The sequence below is a fragment of the Colius striatus genome, chromosome 8, assembly GCF_028858725.1.
Source record: "Colius striatus isolate bColStr4 chromosome 8, bColStr4.1.hap1, whole genome shotgun sequence".
Lineage (NCBI taxonomy): Eukaryota > Metazoa > Chordata > Aves > Coliiformes > Coliidae > Colius > Colius striatus.
Genome location: NC_084766.1, coordinates 8,566,224 through 8,584,543, shown reverse-complemented (window position 1 = coordinate 8,584,543; position 18,320 = coordinate 8,566,224). Strand labels below are relative to the sequence as shown.

At 39.4% G+C, this 18,320-nt stretch overlaps 1 protein-coding gene across 6 annotated transcripts in view; it reads left to right on the top strand.

Annotated features, from left to right (window-relative positions):
• Positions 1-18,320, top strand: part of LDB3 (LIM domain binding 3) — a 118,291-nt gene that overhangs the window by 63,295 nt on the left and 36,676 nt on the right. For 5 of the 6 annotated variants that reach the window (XM_062001225.1, XM_062001226.1, XM_062001227.1 and 2 more), the window contains 2 exons: positions 12,598-12,767; positions 13,616-13,652. In XM_062001225.1, the coding sequence (XP_061857209.1) occupies positions 12,598-12,767; positions 13,616-13,652 (207 nt within the window). Of the gene's footprint in view, positions 1-12,597; positions 12,768-13,615; positions 13,653-17,467; positions 17,565-18,320 lie in introns of those variants that run through there. The other variant, XM_062001229.1, reaches the window with a different exon arrangement.

Here is an 18,320-nt window from a genome sequence, read left to right as displayed (position 1 = left end):
GTTAGGGAATTGCTGTCTATCTGCCTGTAGCACTGATGAACAAAGAAGAAATCTGAATGTTCTGTTAAAAAAATCTGCCTTTATCCTGTGGCAAAGGAACAATCTAAAAAGATGAAAGAGTCCAGAGCTACTAAGTACATGTGTCTTTTCAGATTATTCTTCTGAGATGTAGGGAATCACAGACCTCTGTTTACAAGCAGAGAAAATTCAGAGTTCAGTAATTCTGTCATTCCCAGTCCCACTCGAGTGTTACCATGAAGAGGTGTCTTTCCTACTGCTCTGAGGAGAGTAACATGGAACCTTGGGGCTTGGTGTCTCGTGGATAAAAGTGAAAGAGTGCACAAGGAACTTACTGTGAGCTCTGCAGTGTCAGCTCAGGACTTTGTTGTGGCCATTATTATAGAGTACAGCATGAGTGCTACATAGCAAGTGTGAAATCCTGGTTGTTATGCATTCATGAACATGCACTTAGCAGTTTGCTGAAAGCTATAGGAATATTCGGTGTTGGGCGTTGATCTTGAGGTATATTTCATATTTCAATTAGGTGTCCTTTTCACCAAATCATTTAAATTTAGTTGTATGAATTGCTGTAAGAGGTTTAGCTAAAGCCTTTGGGAAATCCTGTCACAATGCTAAAATTAATTCTGAGATTATTTCCTTGTTCTGTGAAGAATAACAATGCATCTGCTTCTCTGATATCCTTGTACATTGAAGCTTTAGCACCCTGGCCCAGGGTGAAAATAGATGTGGCCTGTTAAGAGTGTAGAACTTGATGTGCTGAAAGCCCTGTAAAGGGGAGTGTTAATAAATACAAAGAGTGAGTCATAGCTTGTAACACATGGTTCTTTTTCATTCCAGTGTAAGTTATTTTTCACATTGTAGGTCAAGGGCAGTAAATACCTGTCCCAAAGTCTGTGCCAGGTGGCTTGGGTTACTGACTTCTTACTATGTGACCTCTGTTTCATACATCTCCGTATTTAGAATGCAACTAAAATAATGTGAGGCTCTGAACTGGAGAGAATTTTCTCATCACATTCTAAAACATAAGAAGTACAGCTTTGCTCTTTTTGAAGGAGCTTACGGTAACCTCTTCACATTTGAAATGTCTTTACTGAGACATGTGGCTGTTGAGCTGTTCTTGGTGCGTGCACATAATGATTTTTATATTTGAACATATTTTTAAGTGCAGTAAGTGGTTCCTTTAATGAATATGTATTTTAGGGATGGTAGTTCTGCCTTTAAAATATTATTTTATGTGTAGAGCAGAGGCTTGGATAAGAAGATTAAAGCAGGCATCAGAGACCACTTCAGAAAATGATAGTATTACAATGTGTTTTGTTGTAAATGAGTGCCCAGCTGTCCTGCACATACCTAAAATGGATATAGGATCACTGATGTGCTTACAGGCTACAGCTCATTCCCAATATATCTCTACTGGTTCCTGTAACAGACTGATATATTTGGCTTAATGTCGGGTTTATAAAGTTAGAAGAATATTCTTGAAGGCAGGAGTCTGAAGACCAGTAACTGCAGAAGGTGATCTCTGGTTGCTTTTCTGCAGAAATAGAGCAGTCCAAAGCCTTCACTGCAGCTTTGCCTCATTAGGCTGCTTTTGATCATGAGAAAGGCACCTGGATGAGCTGATGCAAAAGGCCTGTATGTAAAAAGAAGCAGTAGTATCAAAGGTTCCGCAGGGCAAAGGCAGGAGGAGACAAATGCACTTTGAATGTCACTCTACCAGCGTAACATTGCTGTCCAGTATGTTATGTCAGGCCCAGATCCAGAAATGGTACTGCAGCGAGCTGGAGGGTTCAGTGCCCAGTTCTGTCAGCAGCATTCTGTGCAGCTAAATAAGAAGACGTGTTTATTAACTGATCTTGGACTCTCTTCCTTTTCATTTTGTGCAAAATACGATTAATAAGAATATAAGACCAAAACCTGGGTAACTCTAGGCTTGGAAAGAACCAAGTTAAAATAAATGTTACAGCCCACTAATGCTCTTTGTGCAACCAACAGAAAGAGGTATTAGCAATTCAGACAAGAGTATGGTCTCAGCAAACGCTCCCTTCATGGCCCCTGTAAGGCCCACATTGAGATTTGTTCTAGGTTTCGTTGGAATTGCTGGACAAGCCACCATCACCCCTCGTTTGTGCAGTGAAGCAGGACGTAGCACAAATGGGTGTTTTTTCATACTGTGGACATACCAGATGGAATAAAATATCCCCATATGGATATCCAAAAAACATATAATGCATGGACTTGCCTCATTTCACATGCAGTAAATTAGGAATGACTATTCTGAAATTAATTGGCTTACACCCCTGTTGGCATCATGTCGATACAGTCAGATTTTGGCCAATGGTTTGTTAAATATAAAGGCATTTTCCACAGTTTTAGATTTAAAACATGTACCAATATATTCTTTGGATTTTCTCCAGCATGTGAAAGGAAAAAAATCCATCTTGCAACTCTGAGGGCGGCCTGAGGAGAACAGACTTCATCCCTCAATATTTAGTATCTGAGGGAAGAATATAATCACTACCACTCATTTGCTAGTTTCAGATGAGAATATACTCTGCAATGCTTCTTACTCCTCTGCTCCTTCCTCCAGACACTTTGATAATAGTACTTTTTGGGATCCATAGCAATAAAATCATGTTCAAGGGTCAGTCAAAATGCCACGGTACCCTACTAAGACCTAGTGGATCAACTGTAATCCCCACGTTTTTTCCTTTCTTAATCATCGTGTTGGGGTTTTCAGACACACATTTACTTTTGTTCTTATTTGTACATGATCTGAAAAAAGCTTTAATAAGCTCTCATAAATACCTTTTGCTCTCTGCACTTTTAAGAACTATTGACTTACTCTGTTTGGTTGGTTTTGATGTTTTTTGTTCTCTTTCTCTTCTTTTAGGTCATAACCAACACTGCTGCCAAGTTAGTATCACTTCTGTCTAGTGCCAAGTTTTTGTGTTCTGCTGTATGTGTGAAGATTTGTTTTCTGGGGTAGCATGATCCCTTGTGTTCCTGCTGTGCCTGCTTGCAAGTGGAAGTACTTTTACAAAAACCTTACTGGTATGGCAAGCCCTGTGGGCTGCCACTGGTGTCCAGTGCTGCTCCCTTCCTGAGCACACCACATGCTCAGCATTTCTTGCTGGTGTTCTAATGCTGCAAATGGAGTCAGCATGTGAGCTTGCTCAGCTCTTGCAAATGCTTTCAGATTGTTTTGTCTCTTCAGTCCAGGTTTAATACCTCCAAACTCTTTGAGTGGTCTTCATGCCTTCAGGATTTGGGGTGCCTTATCTGAGCATTTCTTGGTGTATTACTAGTGATGTATTTTTAGCCTCAGCATTAAATTAATTTCCAAAGTTCCACTCCACTAAAATTCCTATTTAGGTTTGTCTGAGATACTGATATGGAAAAGATCAAAAAACTAGTTTATCTCGGTAAACATATTGCCCAAACAGGAAGCAGCTATCGATTTGGAAATGTGATTGATGTGCATTATTTAGGGAAGTTCACAGAGTCCTCAGCTTTGACCTTTACTTTTCTAAAGGTGGAGGATTGTCTCTAAATTCCTGCTTTCTATCTCTGAACTGAATGTCATCCAGAAATTGCTGGAGAAACTGGGTCAAATTTAGCATCAAATAAATAAATAATTGTATTAGTTAGATGTCAAATTGAATCTGATAAGAGGAGACAGGAAGTAGTAGAGAACAGTAGAGTATATAAAGCTGAAATGGTTTTTAATGCATATCATCTACCCTGATCTGGCATTCTCTGTTGATTTTAATGAGGTATTGGTGTGATGTCATAGAAATTATGTCATTCCTTTGGAGTGAAAGAACTCTAGCTAATTTACATTGATAGTTATTCTGTTACAACTGTCTTGGAATGCAGAAGTCACATTATAGGGATATTTTCAGTCTTACTCACTTTGGGATTTATTTTTCCTGATTCTTTCCCATCTCGGTAGGAAAATCCCATTCATTTTGCAGAGGGGCTCCAGCTGCCACTAGGGTCTCACCTCTGCCACTTTGTCTTAGAGCACAGCACCCCTTGCAGGCATTAATATCTTCTGTTTGCTTCCAGAATTATACAGAAAACTCTGCAGTTGAAAATCTGTACCCTTGGTACGTGTAACGTGACTGAAACCCCTTGAAAGGCATCACTGAAACTGTTCACATTCCACAAGTGAAAGTGTAAATCGCTGCTGCTGTTAGGGAACCTTAGGCTGTTCTAAGATTACTGGCTTTTATTTTTGTAATTGATTGTGGAAGCCAGATGCTTTGAGCTTTATTCTTTAAAAGTGGCATATTTAACTTCTGACTTTTTGTTCACTCTGTCTTCTCAGATCTTGGGTTTAGAATCTCTTCAATACCTCTAACAGTGTGGGGGAAAGAGAGCACTAAATTCAAGATCCTGAGGGCCTGTGTGTTCCTACTTATCATGTGGTCATTTAGGGTATTAAAAAGAGAAGAGGTACCTTTGTAAGGTACATAAGATGTGTGCATCCTGAAAAGTCAAGAGTATAACTGCCTGCAAACCCCTTCAACAGATGATGTCAGTATAATAATAGTATTGTCATAGTTGAAGAATAGTTAAGGGTGAGACATTGTAAATGTGAAAATGTCTTTGTGAAAAGATGATTTTCACTTTTTGAGTGCATGGTGCAGGTTCCCAGTTCCCTCCCTTACAGTATTGCTATGTGTGTAATTAAAGGCTATGGCTGTAATACAGCATGTGCATATTTGTATCTCTGTTCCTTGAGCATGTGGCTGTTAGTGTTATAGCAAATATTTTGAATGATGTGTGACTGTATCTCTCTTACTATCCCTCTTCAGTCAGGGCATCCCACCACACCAAAGGCTGAAATCATAGTGGAATCCCCTGGTGGGGTTTGGAGGAGACCTGTCACCTTCAATAAGCTCTCAAGGTTAAGTCAGATAACTGCCAGCTTTACTTGATTTTTCTTTTTCCTCCATGCTGGGTTGAGGGTTCAATTTGAACACCCAAACATCCTCTGTGGACAGCCCATGGCAGACAGGCACACTAGTGGTCACTTGACAACCAGAGAAGCTGCTCTTCAGTCACAAGTAAAAAATCAGCAAATGGCTTGATGTTAGCTGATATGGTGGAATGGTTTTAAACTGAACAGCAAAACTGTTCCAATCAAACAGGATTACAGTTTTCAGAGTTTCTTTTTGGGAGGAAAGATATCCATTTCCAGCTTTTGTACTCAGTTTAAAATTAAGCCTTTGTGAAATACCTGTTATTTTCCAAAGGAAAACAGCTTTGCCCAGTTTAGTGAGCATACAGAATCTGTACTGTTGGCATCTTCCTGCTTCTGGCAGGACAAGGACAGCAGACTTGGCTTGCTCATTGAAACTTCAAGCAATACTCAATCCTAACTCTAGGACAAGAACAAGTACAACTGTAAGGAAGCCAGGTGCTCTTTAGCTTCAGTTAACTTGCCCATGGCTCAATTTCTCAAATAAAGATCCTACCTTATAAATGGAGCCACTGGAAAATAAGGAAGCTGTGCTTGCAACTGAGTTGTCCCATTGACTGCAATGTGTAAGGGTATTTTGATGTGAGACTGGGCATTTTTCATGCTACAGCAACACTATGGCTGGCTGTGCAGATACTTTGGGAAGGTTAGTTTTTCTGAGGAAAGCTTTGGAAGTGAAAAGGCACAGGTACTAAATTTCACCATGATTAATAATCCAGACAGAAAGCACCGGAACCTTCTAAATAATAGAGGACCTGATATTGCACTTTCTAGCACTTCATAAGACCTTTCTGAAAGAATGAATGGATGCAGTGAATAAAGTGGGAATTCTTTGCAGGATGTATGTATGTTTATGGGCATACATATATCCATGTGTTTGTGTGTGTGTATGTTTGTGTACACTTTTATGTATCTATGCATGCAAGGATAGAATTGTAATATATGTATCACATAAACACTTAGGGAGTTATGATTTTTTATACGATGACAGTTGTTTCACCTTTTTTTCTCATTATTCATCTGTGAGCTAACACAAAGATATCCTCCATGAGCAGAGACAGCTTTTAGCTGTTACTTGTGACTTGTGTTGTCTCTTACCCTCTGACCAGAAGCTTTTGTGGTGAGATGCCATGAACAGACATGCACACTCCTCTGTTGATGCTTTTTTCTCTCTCTTAACTGTCACACCTTTCTCCTTTCTCCCTTCCCTGTCACACCTCACTCTTGCGTAACACAGCACCGAGTTCACGGAGCGTTTCAACCCCAATGCCCTGAAGGACTCTGCCCTGTCTACACACAAACCCATCGAGGTGAAGGGCCTAGGCGGCAAGGCCACTATCATTCACGCCCAGTATAACACCCCGATCAGCATGTATTCCCAGGATGCTATCATGGATGCAATTGCGGGCCAGGCACAAGCCCAGGGAGGAGAGTTTGCTAGGTAAGGCTGTTTCTGTGTGTGGGATGCTCGTGCTCTGCATGGTACCTGCCAGGCCCTCGGGCCACACGGCCGCTCCTCCCCACCTCTGTTTTTTGGAGTGTCTTACACATAAAAATACAAGTCAGTCCTAGAGAGTGTTTGAAAGCACTTCAGTGTTTTGAAGTGAAACGGATAGAAAATGTAACATTTTTGGTTTGGTCTTCTCCTTAGAACTGGGAAACCCCACAAAAATCTCTCTGGTGCTCTGTAGGTGACATTGGATGCTTTGCAGTGATGATGCCTCTGCTCTCTAGTAGCCACTGTATTACATGCAGAACATGGAAAGAACGGGAAAGGGGGGGACAGAAGTTTTATTGATGCATGAAGGATGCAAAGTATTTAGTACTGGCTGCTGGTTTATTCTGCAGAATTGTGTGTTGTACTGTGTTCTCCCTGTGCTAAGTTTACATACTCTCCATGGTTCTTATGCATATCCTTTGAACTATGGCAAAATCCATTCATCTTTAATAATCCTGCTTTTCCAGTGCATATTCCTGGTCATCCCATTTGATAAACTTACCCACAGTTGTTATGACTTAACTGAAACTACATGTGCAATGAACATGGACAGGTTTCTGTCTTATTGGATGTCTTTCTGCCCAAAGCAGAACTTACCTTCTTTTCATGTGACACTGAAATACAAGTATAGCAACACACTTTAACACAGTGTTTTGTCAAGATATTAGCTGCAGGCTTCTTTGAAATGTAGATGGTTTATGCATTTGCTTGTGCTGCCTTTTCCTGGCCATTTCCTACATATTTTTTTAATTATTTTTTCCCCACTAATTTTTTTCACCAATATTATTTCATTGTTTATCACAAATCTCCCTATTGATGGACCCCAAATGCCACCTTTCCTTGGTTTTTGACCATGACTCATTGAATCTCCATGGATATAAGTAGACTCATATTTTCAATTAGCAAAGTACAATGAAAAAAGTCCAGTCTGTGTTCTTTCTGATGGTTCCCATCTTTCATAGGCATGGATTATATGAGACGTGATGGTATATTGTCATTTTCTACTAGATGCTGTAACATTATGTAACACAAATAGTGACATTTAAAAATTTTACCTATTTAAATGATCAGATGGTGAGAAAGTTTCACTCCTGATCATGTGAGTCCTTTTCATTTTATTAATAGCACATTAAAAGAATCTCAAATACAGTTCCAGTCACTGGAGTGGCTCTGATGGACTGGAAAACATCATAATCTCTTTCCAACCTATGGAAGAGATCAAAGCACACTGTGTTGCAGGGAAAATGCCCTTTTTAGAAAATCCCAGATACAATGAGAGAAGTCCAAAGACTGCAGCTAGAATTGGAAGATCAGCACATTTTGCTGGTGTGTTAGAGATTTGTCTTACAAGTAGGATTGTGAAATAAAGAATCTGAATAATAGAGAGGCTTGATTCGTAGATCATAAGGTGGTAATGACTTAAAGTAATATATACATATATCTTGAACAGATTGACTATATAAACAACTCTTTAAACTCTTATTTTGTTTTGGAATGGGACCCCTAAGCTAATGTTCATCTGGCCTCAGAGAAAACTAATGCTTCCATTCCACTGTGCAGTCAGGTGCAAGGGGCTGTCTCAATGTAACGTGCTGTGAGCTACAGCCTTTCTGAAACTTGGAACAGTGACAAACTTTCTCAGTAGATTGTTTGATTACAATTAACACACCATTTTAAATCTAGATAGAAAGGCAAGGTTTGTGCTGATAGAACAGTGACCTCCCCATTGACTGATACTCATTCAATTAAACCCATGACTCATTTCCTGAAAGTGCAGAAGTCATATTCTGAACTGTACTTTGCAGTGGAAACTGAGAGTGTTCTTTAGTTTGCTTAGTTGATCAAGTCTGAGATAATATTAAGCTTAGTGCAGAGATAGTTGCATGAGAGGTTTGCCATATAAAAGCAGACCAAATTGTGTGCTGATTCATTTTGTCTCAATTCTTTGTCTATAATTTGGTCTCAGCACCTAATTACTCTTCTTTGGACTTTTTATTTTATGTTGGAGATAAGCCCTGAGAGGCAAAAGGTGTATGTGAGATGGTAAGGATACTCCCAACTGCAGATCTGAAGAGCTTCTCTTCTTTTTGGCAGACAGTAACTGGAAATACTGATTACTTCTTTTATCATTGCTGAAGAGCAGACAGGCTTAAGAACTGATTTTCTAGTTTGAATACTGGAAATCAGTGAGATCAGAATCAGGCTCATGTCTCTTGGAAAGTAACCCACCCTTGAAAACAATAAGGGAAGCACGTATTTGTGCTGCAGTATTTCAGGCCTCATGCTGGAACTTAAAGGTACAAAAATTTGAATGACCAGACTTTTCTCACGCTGTGTTGCTTTGGTTTAGTTGATTTTGCTACACCAAGAACAAGAGTTGGTTGGAATAAAACCATGTTATCAGTACATTTCAAATACATTTCTGTCAAACCTCTTCTAAATTCCATTATGCAGCTTTAGCCAAATTCCCCAGTCATGTAAGTAGACAGAAATCCAACAACTTTTTCAGGATTAAGATCTAACAGTTCTAGTAGCAGAATCAATAACGTGAAACTAAAATCTTGTGTATCCTCTACAGTAAATCAACTTGTCAGATAGTTTACCACTCTGCATGAACTATTCGTTTGTTGGGTTGGGATTTTTTAATCTCTTAGAGCTTTTTTTTAATAGTTGGAATCAGGCTGAGGTCTGAAGTCACAGTATTTTGTTGTGTGTCTACATGAGGGGTAGAACAATGCAGTGTTTTGTAGTTTTACTTATTATCTACATAAATTAAATCTGAATAATGACTCCAGGGAGCGATTCACATGGTAAATCATAATTTATAATGAACTCCAAGAAAAAAAAATCAGTGCTACTTATTCAGAGAGGTTTGACTGTCTTTACAGCTTGTTTTAGTGTAATAATTTGTGACTTGTTTGATGATGTGAAAAAAGGGGACAATTGTTTCTCGAAACCTACTAAAATACCTTAGGCTGGAATATGAAAAACGTGCAAAATCTCTACCCCGTTTGGGAAGATTTTTTCCTTCAGTATCATCAATTTAAAATCATATGCTTCAAGATGCATGATATTTTTGTACATACACACCCAGATGGGAAAAAATTAAATTAAGGAGAGGTATAAGTGAGGTATTAACATGGCTATGTGCATCTTCAGGCTGTCTGCAAGAGTCAGCTGTCGCACTGAGGTTCATGAATACTCCTAGTTCACATCACGCTCCGTTTTATACTTCCATGCTGAGTGGCTCATATGTCCTAGTTAGCTACAATATCATTCCAAGTTTAAAAAGAAAGGCCCATTGCATTCAAGACAGAGTTGGAAATATTCCAATGTATTGCATTAATTTAGTTCAATCTCTATTAGTGTGTTTTCACTCTGCTAGGGAAGGTTCATTCACCAAGAACCATTTCCTGCCTTAGTCACCTACCAGAAGGATACTGATACGTTATATTAATGCCACACTTCGCTACCATGAAATTTGTGGTGCAGCCTCTAGTGTTTTTAACTACCTTTGAGCTAGTGGTATATCTATATATAAGCTTTTAAACTGGTTTTTGGCATATTATTTATAAGAACAAAGCATTTCAGCTAGAAGATTTAAACAATGGAGTTTACACTGTCCACAACTTGCACACTACTGTGGCCAACAGTCATCCATGGTTGAGATCAGCAGTAGCCAGTCATTTATTATCCACTGTACGACAGCCTGCAGCTGTGAAATTTGCCATCACATACAGCAGTTTTTTAAGCATCAGCAGGATTAAAAAGTAAGCCTGAATATGGATATCAAGTTAACTGTTGGCCAAAGCCAAGTAGTCACCTGTGACAGTAGGAGAGGGCAAGGTCCTGAACGCTTAGTCAGTACCAAGACATAGGCCTGAAGTGCCCTCAGGAACTTGAAGAGTGAGTCACCTTTTGGGGAACTTGAACTGGACCCTTCACAGTAGCACAACTTTTCGGTGTGGCCAGGAATGAGAATTGGCAGAAGAATGGTCATAAAGGGGTTGCTCCCTTACCTTGGGAACTACTGAGTATCCTATATAAAGACTATTTCTGCACAAAGTCAGTGAGAAGCAGAACTCACTCCTGCACTTCCTGCTCTGCCTCAGCAAGCCCTTCTGCTATGTGGGAGGAACCAGAAGAGGAATGCTACTGCTCCCTCTCCCATCTTCCATCAGAATAAGGAGATGGCCCTCGTTTGTCCATTGGTGCATGTAGGAGGAACACTAGTGGAAGCCACTGATGGCACACCCTTCCCAAGATAAACAAGTCCACAGGATGCCTTCCATTCCTGCTAGTGTTTGGATATTGTGAAGATTGTGTTCTGGTAAATGTGAGTGAAAGGAAAAGGAGCTTCAAACTGCTGCTTCCTTCTGCAGGGTATCTTCTACACTGAGAGACTTTTTTTACCTAACTTTTATGTTTTGTGGCAGAGCTTAAACTGGAGAGTCAGGTGTTTTTTCTAACCTGTACTCCATCATGTAGTGATTGTGCTGAAACATAGAAAAATAACTCAGTCTTGTACTCTGATAGCTCCTCAAGAAAGTGAGAATTGTGCATATACTGGTGGTTATGAGGAATATAAATACTCCTCTAGTAAAAAAAATCCTAAAGTCACAGAGTGCTTTTGAGTCCACAGCATATATAAGCACACATGTTTCTGATCCCCTTGCAGTCTGGGAGAGCACATCCCATGCTATTGTTAGGCGCAAATCCATTAGAACAGTGTATGTTATGCAGTGCTGAAGGAGAGTGCCAGCTGGAAAATACTGATATTTAGGCACAACCTGCAGATATTTTTTATTACAGTGTACGTTATTGCTGTATGTAGGGTATCAGACATGCTGCTTTGCTTTTTCATGATTCCTCTTAGACTTTCAAATCACAAACCCACCTTCTGTAGGTTTTCACTGCACGATGATATCTTACAGAACACTAACTTTGAGCCTGAACCAAGGAAGCAACTTTTACAGCAGGTGGCTGCTCCTGCAACTTTATAGCAGTGACTTAGTTGGACCAAATGGCCCTTAACTTTTAACAGCACCATTTCTCAGTTTTCAACAAGTTGAGCATACTGCTTGCAAAGCTCTATATGGAATAGCATGTTAAAGCTGTTACAATAAATCACTTGCATCAAAAATAGACCTTGTATTTAGAGAAGCCATGGAGCCAAGTTACTCCAAGTACACATCATCCTCTCAGTGTATATTTCTGCAGCTCTGTTAATATTTAATTTTAACTGTATGCTATGCAGAAGTTATTTTTTGCAGGGAAAAAAAGCTATTAAGTTACTAAGTCTGTTCCTAGCTTGCATCATAAATCAAAGAGAGGTTACCTCACTTGTGATGCTGCAGAGCTTCATAGCTTTGACTTTAAGTGTGCAAAATGGAAGTTGCTTCCTGGATATGTCACTTTTCATGGTGATTAGAGATGTCGTAAGACTCAGGTACATTCTGCTGCTTAAAGATTTCAGATGCAGAATATGTATGCAAGTTTTGAGAAGTCTAGACTTCTTATGCTTCACATGTTTAGTAAACAATGAATTCAGAATTATAACAGCTGGAAGTTTAATTCAGACTTAGGCAAGAGTCATCTCTAGTAAAAGCCTATCATGTTATTTTTGTAACAAAATATGGTTTTGATTTCTAATTGCAACCTTAAAACCCACTGGCCCATAACTGTAATAAGACAGAACATAAACTAGTATCAACATGAAGCTATTTTTATAAGAAATAAGATGGGACAGAATGCTCAGAGAAATAAATGTTCCTGCCTGGCATACTCTGTCTATCATCACACATTATTCTAACCACTGTAAGCTTGTGGCTGCATTCTCTGAAGAATTGTGAATGGGCTTTTCCAAGCATTTTTACAGTGTTTTGAATAAGCAGACTGGAATGATAATGAGCCATTTCAAAGACAGAATGAGCTTAATTCACATAAAATTCATCTATGGGTTGGGGGATTTTAAATGGTGTTTTCAAAGCTGTGTTTTGGACTGTTATTCCGGATGAGGAGACCAGAGAGATGTTGGGATGAGAGCTACCATGTGCCGTTTCACAACATTTCACTTTCTGAATTGCAGTTCCCTTCCTCTTAAAGATCCTCATGTAGACAGTGCCTCACCCGTCTATCAGGCAGTGCTTAAAACTCAGAACAAGCCCGAAGATGAAGCCGAAGACTGGAGCCGCCGCTCTGCCAATCTGCAGTCCAAGTCCTTCCGCATCCTTGCCCAGATGACTGGAACAGAGTACAGTAAGTCAAACAACAAAACATCCAACATTTCCTTACCCCCCAGTGTTAGCAACTGGTACTCAGGAACCATGTCCAGCTTGTAGTCGTTGTCAGTGAGGGCAAAGAGCAGAGCTCTGGATGTAACTTAAGGGAATTGGGAAATCTCCCCTTATATTTGATGAAGAAAGTATTTTGATCTGCCAGGGGTGTCCCCATAAACATGTAACAGACTTGTACAGAGTATTTGGGACCCCATAGTTTTTCTTTCTTACACATCAAATCTCTGCAGTGTAACTTTTTGTTTTCCAGCAGCCTAGACATACAAGGTTGTCGGTTCGTTAGGAAAAAAAGATAATGTGTGTTTCTTGTAACAGTCTTTTACAGAAGTGACTTCTAGAGGTCCAAAAGAAATCATGGGTCACCATTTGTAATGAACCTATGGTTCTATCAGCCCTGTTACCTAAACCTAGATCTGCTATGAATGTCATGGGAGTTTGGACTTTATTGCTTATTGCCAACGGAAATGTTTCTCTCTCCACCCAGTACTAACCTCAGAGCTTGTTTCTGACCTAGAGATAATACTTTTTATTTCCTCCTCACGTGAGTCTACTGCTGGCTCACATGCTTTCCTACAAAACAGCCAGCCCTCTGTCAAATTGTGAAGCATTGCTAATAAATTAATAATAAAGTAGTAACATCTTTCTTCCTAGCTCTAGGAAATTTCTCTTCTTCATGCTGTTCTTACAAAATCCACTGGTGCAAGATCAGCACCTTTAGATAGGTTTTTGATAACATTTCTAAAGAACTTATAATTGAATCATAAAGCCAATTAGTTTCTTTCTTTAACTGAAATGTTTTTTCACCTGCAGTGCAAGATCCAGATGAAGAAGCCCTGAGGAGGTCAAGGTAGGTAACTCCCTGTGAAAAATATGGCTTTACTGATGACCAAATAACAATTTTAAATGGCATTAATGTGAATGTATGTTGTTATCTTTTTGTCTTAAAATGTTCTAATAAGTTTACTTTAAAATCACTAAAATTAAAATGCTGTCAGTGAGAGGCACTTGAATGATAAGGTTAACAAATTAGCATGTTTTTAGGAAAGACACTGCAAACTTCCTGAAGTGTGTGTTCAAATCTGAACGCTCTCTGCACATGCAACTTTCATGTACTGTACTGGGTGTGTGAATGCAACGAGTTCCTAAGACCAAGCCCCATGTAACTACTTGATTGTGTAACTGAATGAAAATATATAATGTTGTGATAGCACTGAAATTTGTGAGCAATTTATTTGGATGACCCTGTGATTAACATTTGATTCTCCTGAAGTGATACAGTAAAGGAGTTGTTTCTATCCACATCCATAATCAGTTACTTATGTTTTGCATGGAGTAAATACAACCCAAATTTGTAGAATGTGGAAGCACAGGACTGCTTTTGCTAGTAGATAAATGTATTTGTTTCATATGGTCTATCAAAACTAAAGGAAAAGTGGATATGTTTAGAGATATAATAAGGGATTAAAGATTTACCATCATCATCTTATGTTGTCCTGCATAGCTAGAAAGCAGATTGCAGATTCTTACGTTGAGCTTAGAAACTGCAGTTGAATCGGAGCATCCCGCATGTGAGCTTGATTTTCTGTTTGCATACTCCAAATCCCCGTATCACGTTAGCTACTCCAAGCCCCTGGCTGGCTTTGTGATGTGTTTCATACTTGATCCACTTCCTCTTCCTCTTCATTTTCTTTTCTTTTTTTTTTTTTTTTTTGCAACTGCCATGTGGCTTCTATAAGAGTTCTGGACTTTTCATCACAGTGCAAGTTACAGATGTTGAATCAGTGAGAAAGATGTCTGTCATGTTCCCTGCGAAAATACAAGTACACTTTCAGTTTATGTCTGCTATAAACCTTCCAGCGCAGTTCACAGAAGTTTATGGCTTGATGCCTGTACATCAGGCTTGTCATTACATCCCTCAAGGATTTATTACTTTCCTCAAATGTGCAGGCCTTATCCTTATTAAATGTATTGTGCATTATCTGTTTTGGTGTAATAACACACATCCAAATCCTTGTTATGATGAGATTTAAAGCATTGGGCTGAACTTAACGGTCCCCCCTATACACATCTGAGGGTAATGCATTGTTTTATAGAAATCATCTTTCTAGCTGTATTCTGTGGCTTTGGAAAATACTTGATATTGGAAACTTAACATGCTATCAGACCTGTTGAAAATAATTATCCAGTAACACATCAACATGTGTAAATTGCACATTCTATTCAGTATAGCCTAAAGTAGATGACTACATCCGCTGTGCTTCACACATCCTCTGTAGTGTTGAGGTGTGGCTGTATTATCCTTTCATGAACAAGGACAGTTATGGTTGTGTGTGTATTTAGGCACAGCTGTGTTACCTAAAGAGGTTTAAGGGCAATCACTGAAAGGAGAGGCAGAAGGAAATATACAATAGGTAGTTACATGTGTACAGTACAACTGGCATGAGCTCTGGTGCAAGGAATGAAGTGGAGTCTCCTTCCTGCATGACTCATAGTGGTGGTTTGGAATCTTCCTCAAATGTTGCACATTCTCCGCTGCAGCAACAGCTCTAGTCGTGCCTGCCTCTGTCATACAGTACCCTTTGGGCCTATTGGACCCCTTCTGTTTAATCTCTTGGCAAAGCCTCTGCCACTTCTGATTTTGGAAAGGATTGAAGGACTTATGTCAGATGCATAAAAATCGTATTTCACCTCCACCCTTCTGGCACAATAATGGAGTAGAAACTCCTCTTCAGTATCTACTCCAGACAGCCTGTACAACCACACCTTTCTCCATGCTCACAGTTTGGGATTACCTGGAAGGCTTCCAGGGCTCCCCAAAGCAAAAGGTTTCCATAGGAGCATGGAAGCTGAGTTGCCAGATTCAATGTTGCTTTAATCCCATGCTGTGCTGGCATTCTGGAAAAATCTTTCATGTTACAAGCCGACCAGAGATTTCACAGTGTGGGGAATTTTTGTCTCGGGCCATGCTGTGAGCGATCTTTCTCTTGTGCTTTCTCTTGTCTCAGCTTGTCGGTATAGTGAGCAAGAACTGCATGAACTAGTGATCAGGTTTCTTCCAAACACTTGAGGGGGAGAAAAGTTGAAAAGAACACCTCAAACATGTAGCTTATTTTTTGCAGAACTGTTTTACATGAAAATAGTCACTTCTAGATTGCTTCTTGTAACTTCATGAGATACGTTCTGACCAGAACCCATAAAGCTTTGTGAATTTCAGGTGGCAGAAGATTCCTTTCAGTTAATATTAGTGAGCACATTGCATGACTGTCCTTTGCTTATGCTACTGCTATTTTGAAGGCAAACTATAGATTATAACTTGTTATGAAAACTTTCCATTGCTATTGTGATGGCTGTTACAGAGTATTTCCCAGAAAAATGGTATCCATTTCAAGCCAACAGATGTTTCTAAGTACCTTTTCCTTGAATGGAGGGGTGTATCTCTAAAGGAGTAAGGGAATCCTTAAATTTCATCTAAGAGCCACTCTAGCTACTGTGCTTCAATGTAACTGGAAAACATGCCATCATGAGGTTTCAGCATTTCAGCTAGGAAAGCTTTATGTCTTTTAATTACTTAAAAGCATAGCTTGAGAAGTCATACATAAGACTCCTTTAGGAGTGTTACTTGCATGATACTGTTATTAGGAACAGAAGATTGAGAAATATTATCAGTGAATTTGTTGGCATTTACTGTGTTTATTTTTGTGCTTTCTTCAGCCTGAGGAGTAAAACAAGACCAGTCTGTTCACTTCTGTTTGGCTGGTTTCACTCTCAAGTCCTGCTACATTAACTCAATTAATTGTCTTGTGTTTGGGTGTAAATAATGAGGGGAATATAACCTTGTTTGCAATGAATCAAATACAATTTGCAAATAACAATAACATTTTCTTTTCCATTCTGTTTGCTGTACTTCTTGATTGTGCTCTCATCCCACAGCTTCATCTTTCCTCCTTTTATTTATAAAACCTGAATTTAGACTATAGAACATCTAGAAAAGATTACATCCTGTGGGGTGCTGGACATTGCTTACAACTTGCTTGAGCACCTCAGTCTGCAGTCAAAGGTAGCCAGGGGTATTGGCAGGACAGTGCTTTGAAAATCTCGTATCACCAGAACTATTTATGCAAATGTAAATATTTACACTTGCTTATGCTGAGAAGAGCTATAGAAAACCTGTGGCTGATGATTGTTACAGGAAGGACAGCAGGATATATATGTATAGGCTTACCTACCTATTACAGAATGGAAAATATTTGCATTGTGTGGACTTAACTTTCACTGACCGCTTAGTTGGGGGGAAGGGAGGGAAAAGCCCAGAGAATACACTGGCAGGGAAACAATGGGATTACATTGCATTTCTAGCAAAAGCAGCCCTGTAATACCAAGCAGAAGCCAAAGAAGTCATATCAAGTTACTTCTCAGAACTGAGCAACCACAAAACCTCTCATGCGTGATCCAAAAGGATCACCTCACCTTCTTTGTGCTGATTTCACAGCGAGGAAAAATCCAAATAAATTGCCATTGCGCTAGTTATAAGGCAGGGGAGTGGTAGCCATGGTCCCTAACCCCTTTCTTTCTCCCTCCTTTTCTTTCTTCTGTGTGTCTCTCTCTGTCTCTGTCTCTGTCTCTCTCTCTCTCTCTCTCTCTCTCTATTTCTTCATGCCACAGGGAAAGGTTTGAAACGGAACGTAACAGCCCACGCTTTGCCAAATTGCGCAACTGGCATCACGGCCTATCAGCGCAACTCCTTAACGTTAAAAGTTAAAAGCTCACATTTAGCAGGCAAATACATGAAACAGAGAATTACAGTAAAGATTGACTGCTGTCCTGAGTTAAAGCCTAAGAGTGTCACAGAGGAAAGACTTGACAGCTAAGGCCTTTCTCTGAGGGCCTGTAGATTTGTGTTGTTAGCCTGTTACCCATTCACTATCACCAACATGGATCATGTTCTTCCTTAGAAAGTAGATGAGCTTTTCTCATTCACTGTTTTAAATGTAACTTCAGTATATAGGAAAATATCACTATTGTACTCTCTTGACTTTAATTCTAGAAGAAAGTGGGGAGGGAAGAAAATAGAGGGAAGTTATTGACAGTTTCTTTAGGCAGAAGAGGAATGAGACTTGATACTGAGTTTTACTGCTGTAAAGATAATTAAGTAGGGGGAAAAGATGCAAACTGACTGAGCCTGGCGTAGATTTTGCTAAATGTACAACATACTTAGTTTGCATAGTTGAATGATGCTGTTTGAAATAAGATATTAGCAATTGTGGAGTTATATTTCTTCAAAATATTATACTGGTAGAAGTAATTTGCTGAAACTGTTGGTGGAAGTTTTCTGTTGGAAGCCTGAATTTGTCATTATATCAAAGCTAGAGATAGCTGTGGTTGCTCAGGATTGGTGAGGAAATGACATTTTGCTAGAGGTGACTTAGGAGTGAGAATAAAATACAGTACTATTGGTGCACTGAAGTTTTTAAACTATCTTGTAAGTTTTAAGGAATATGTTGCCCATTCTGTATTG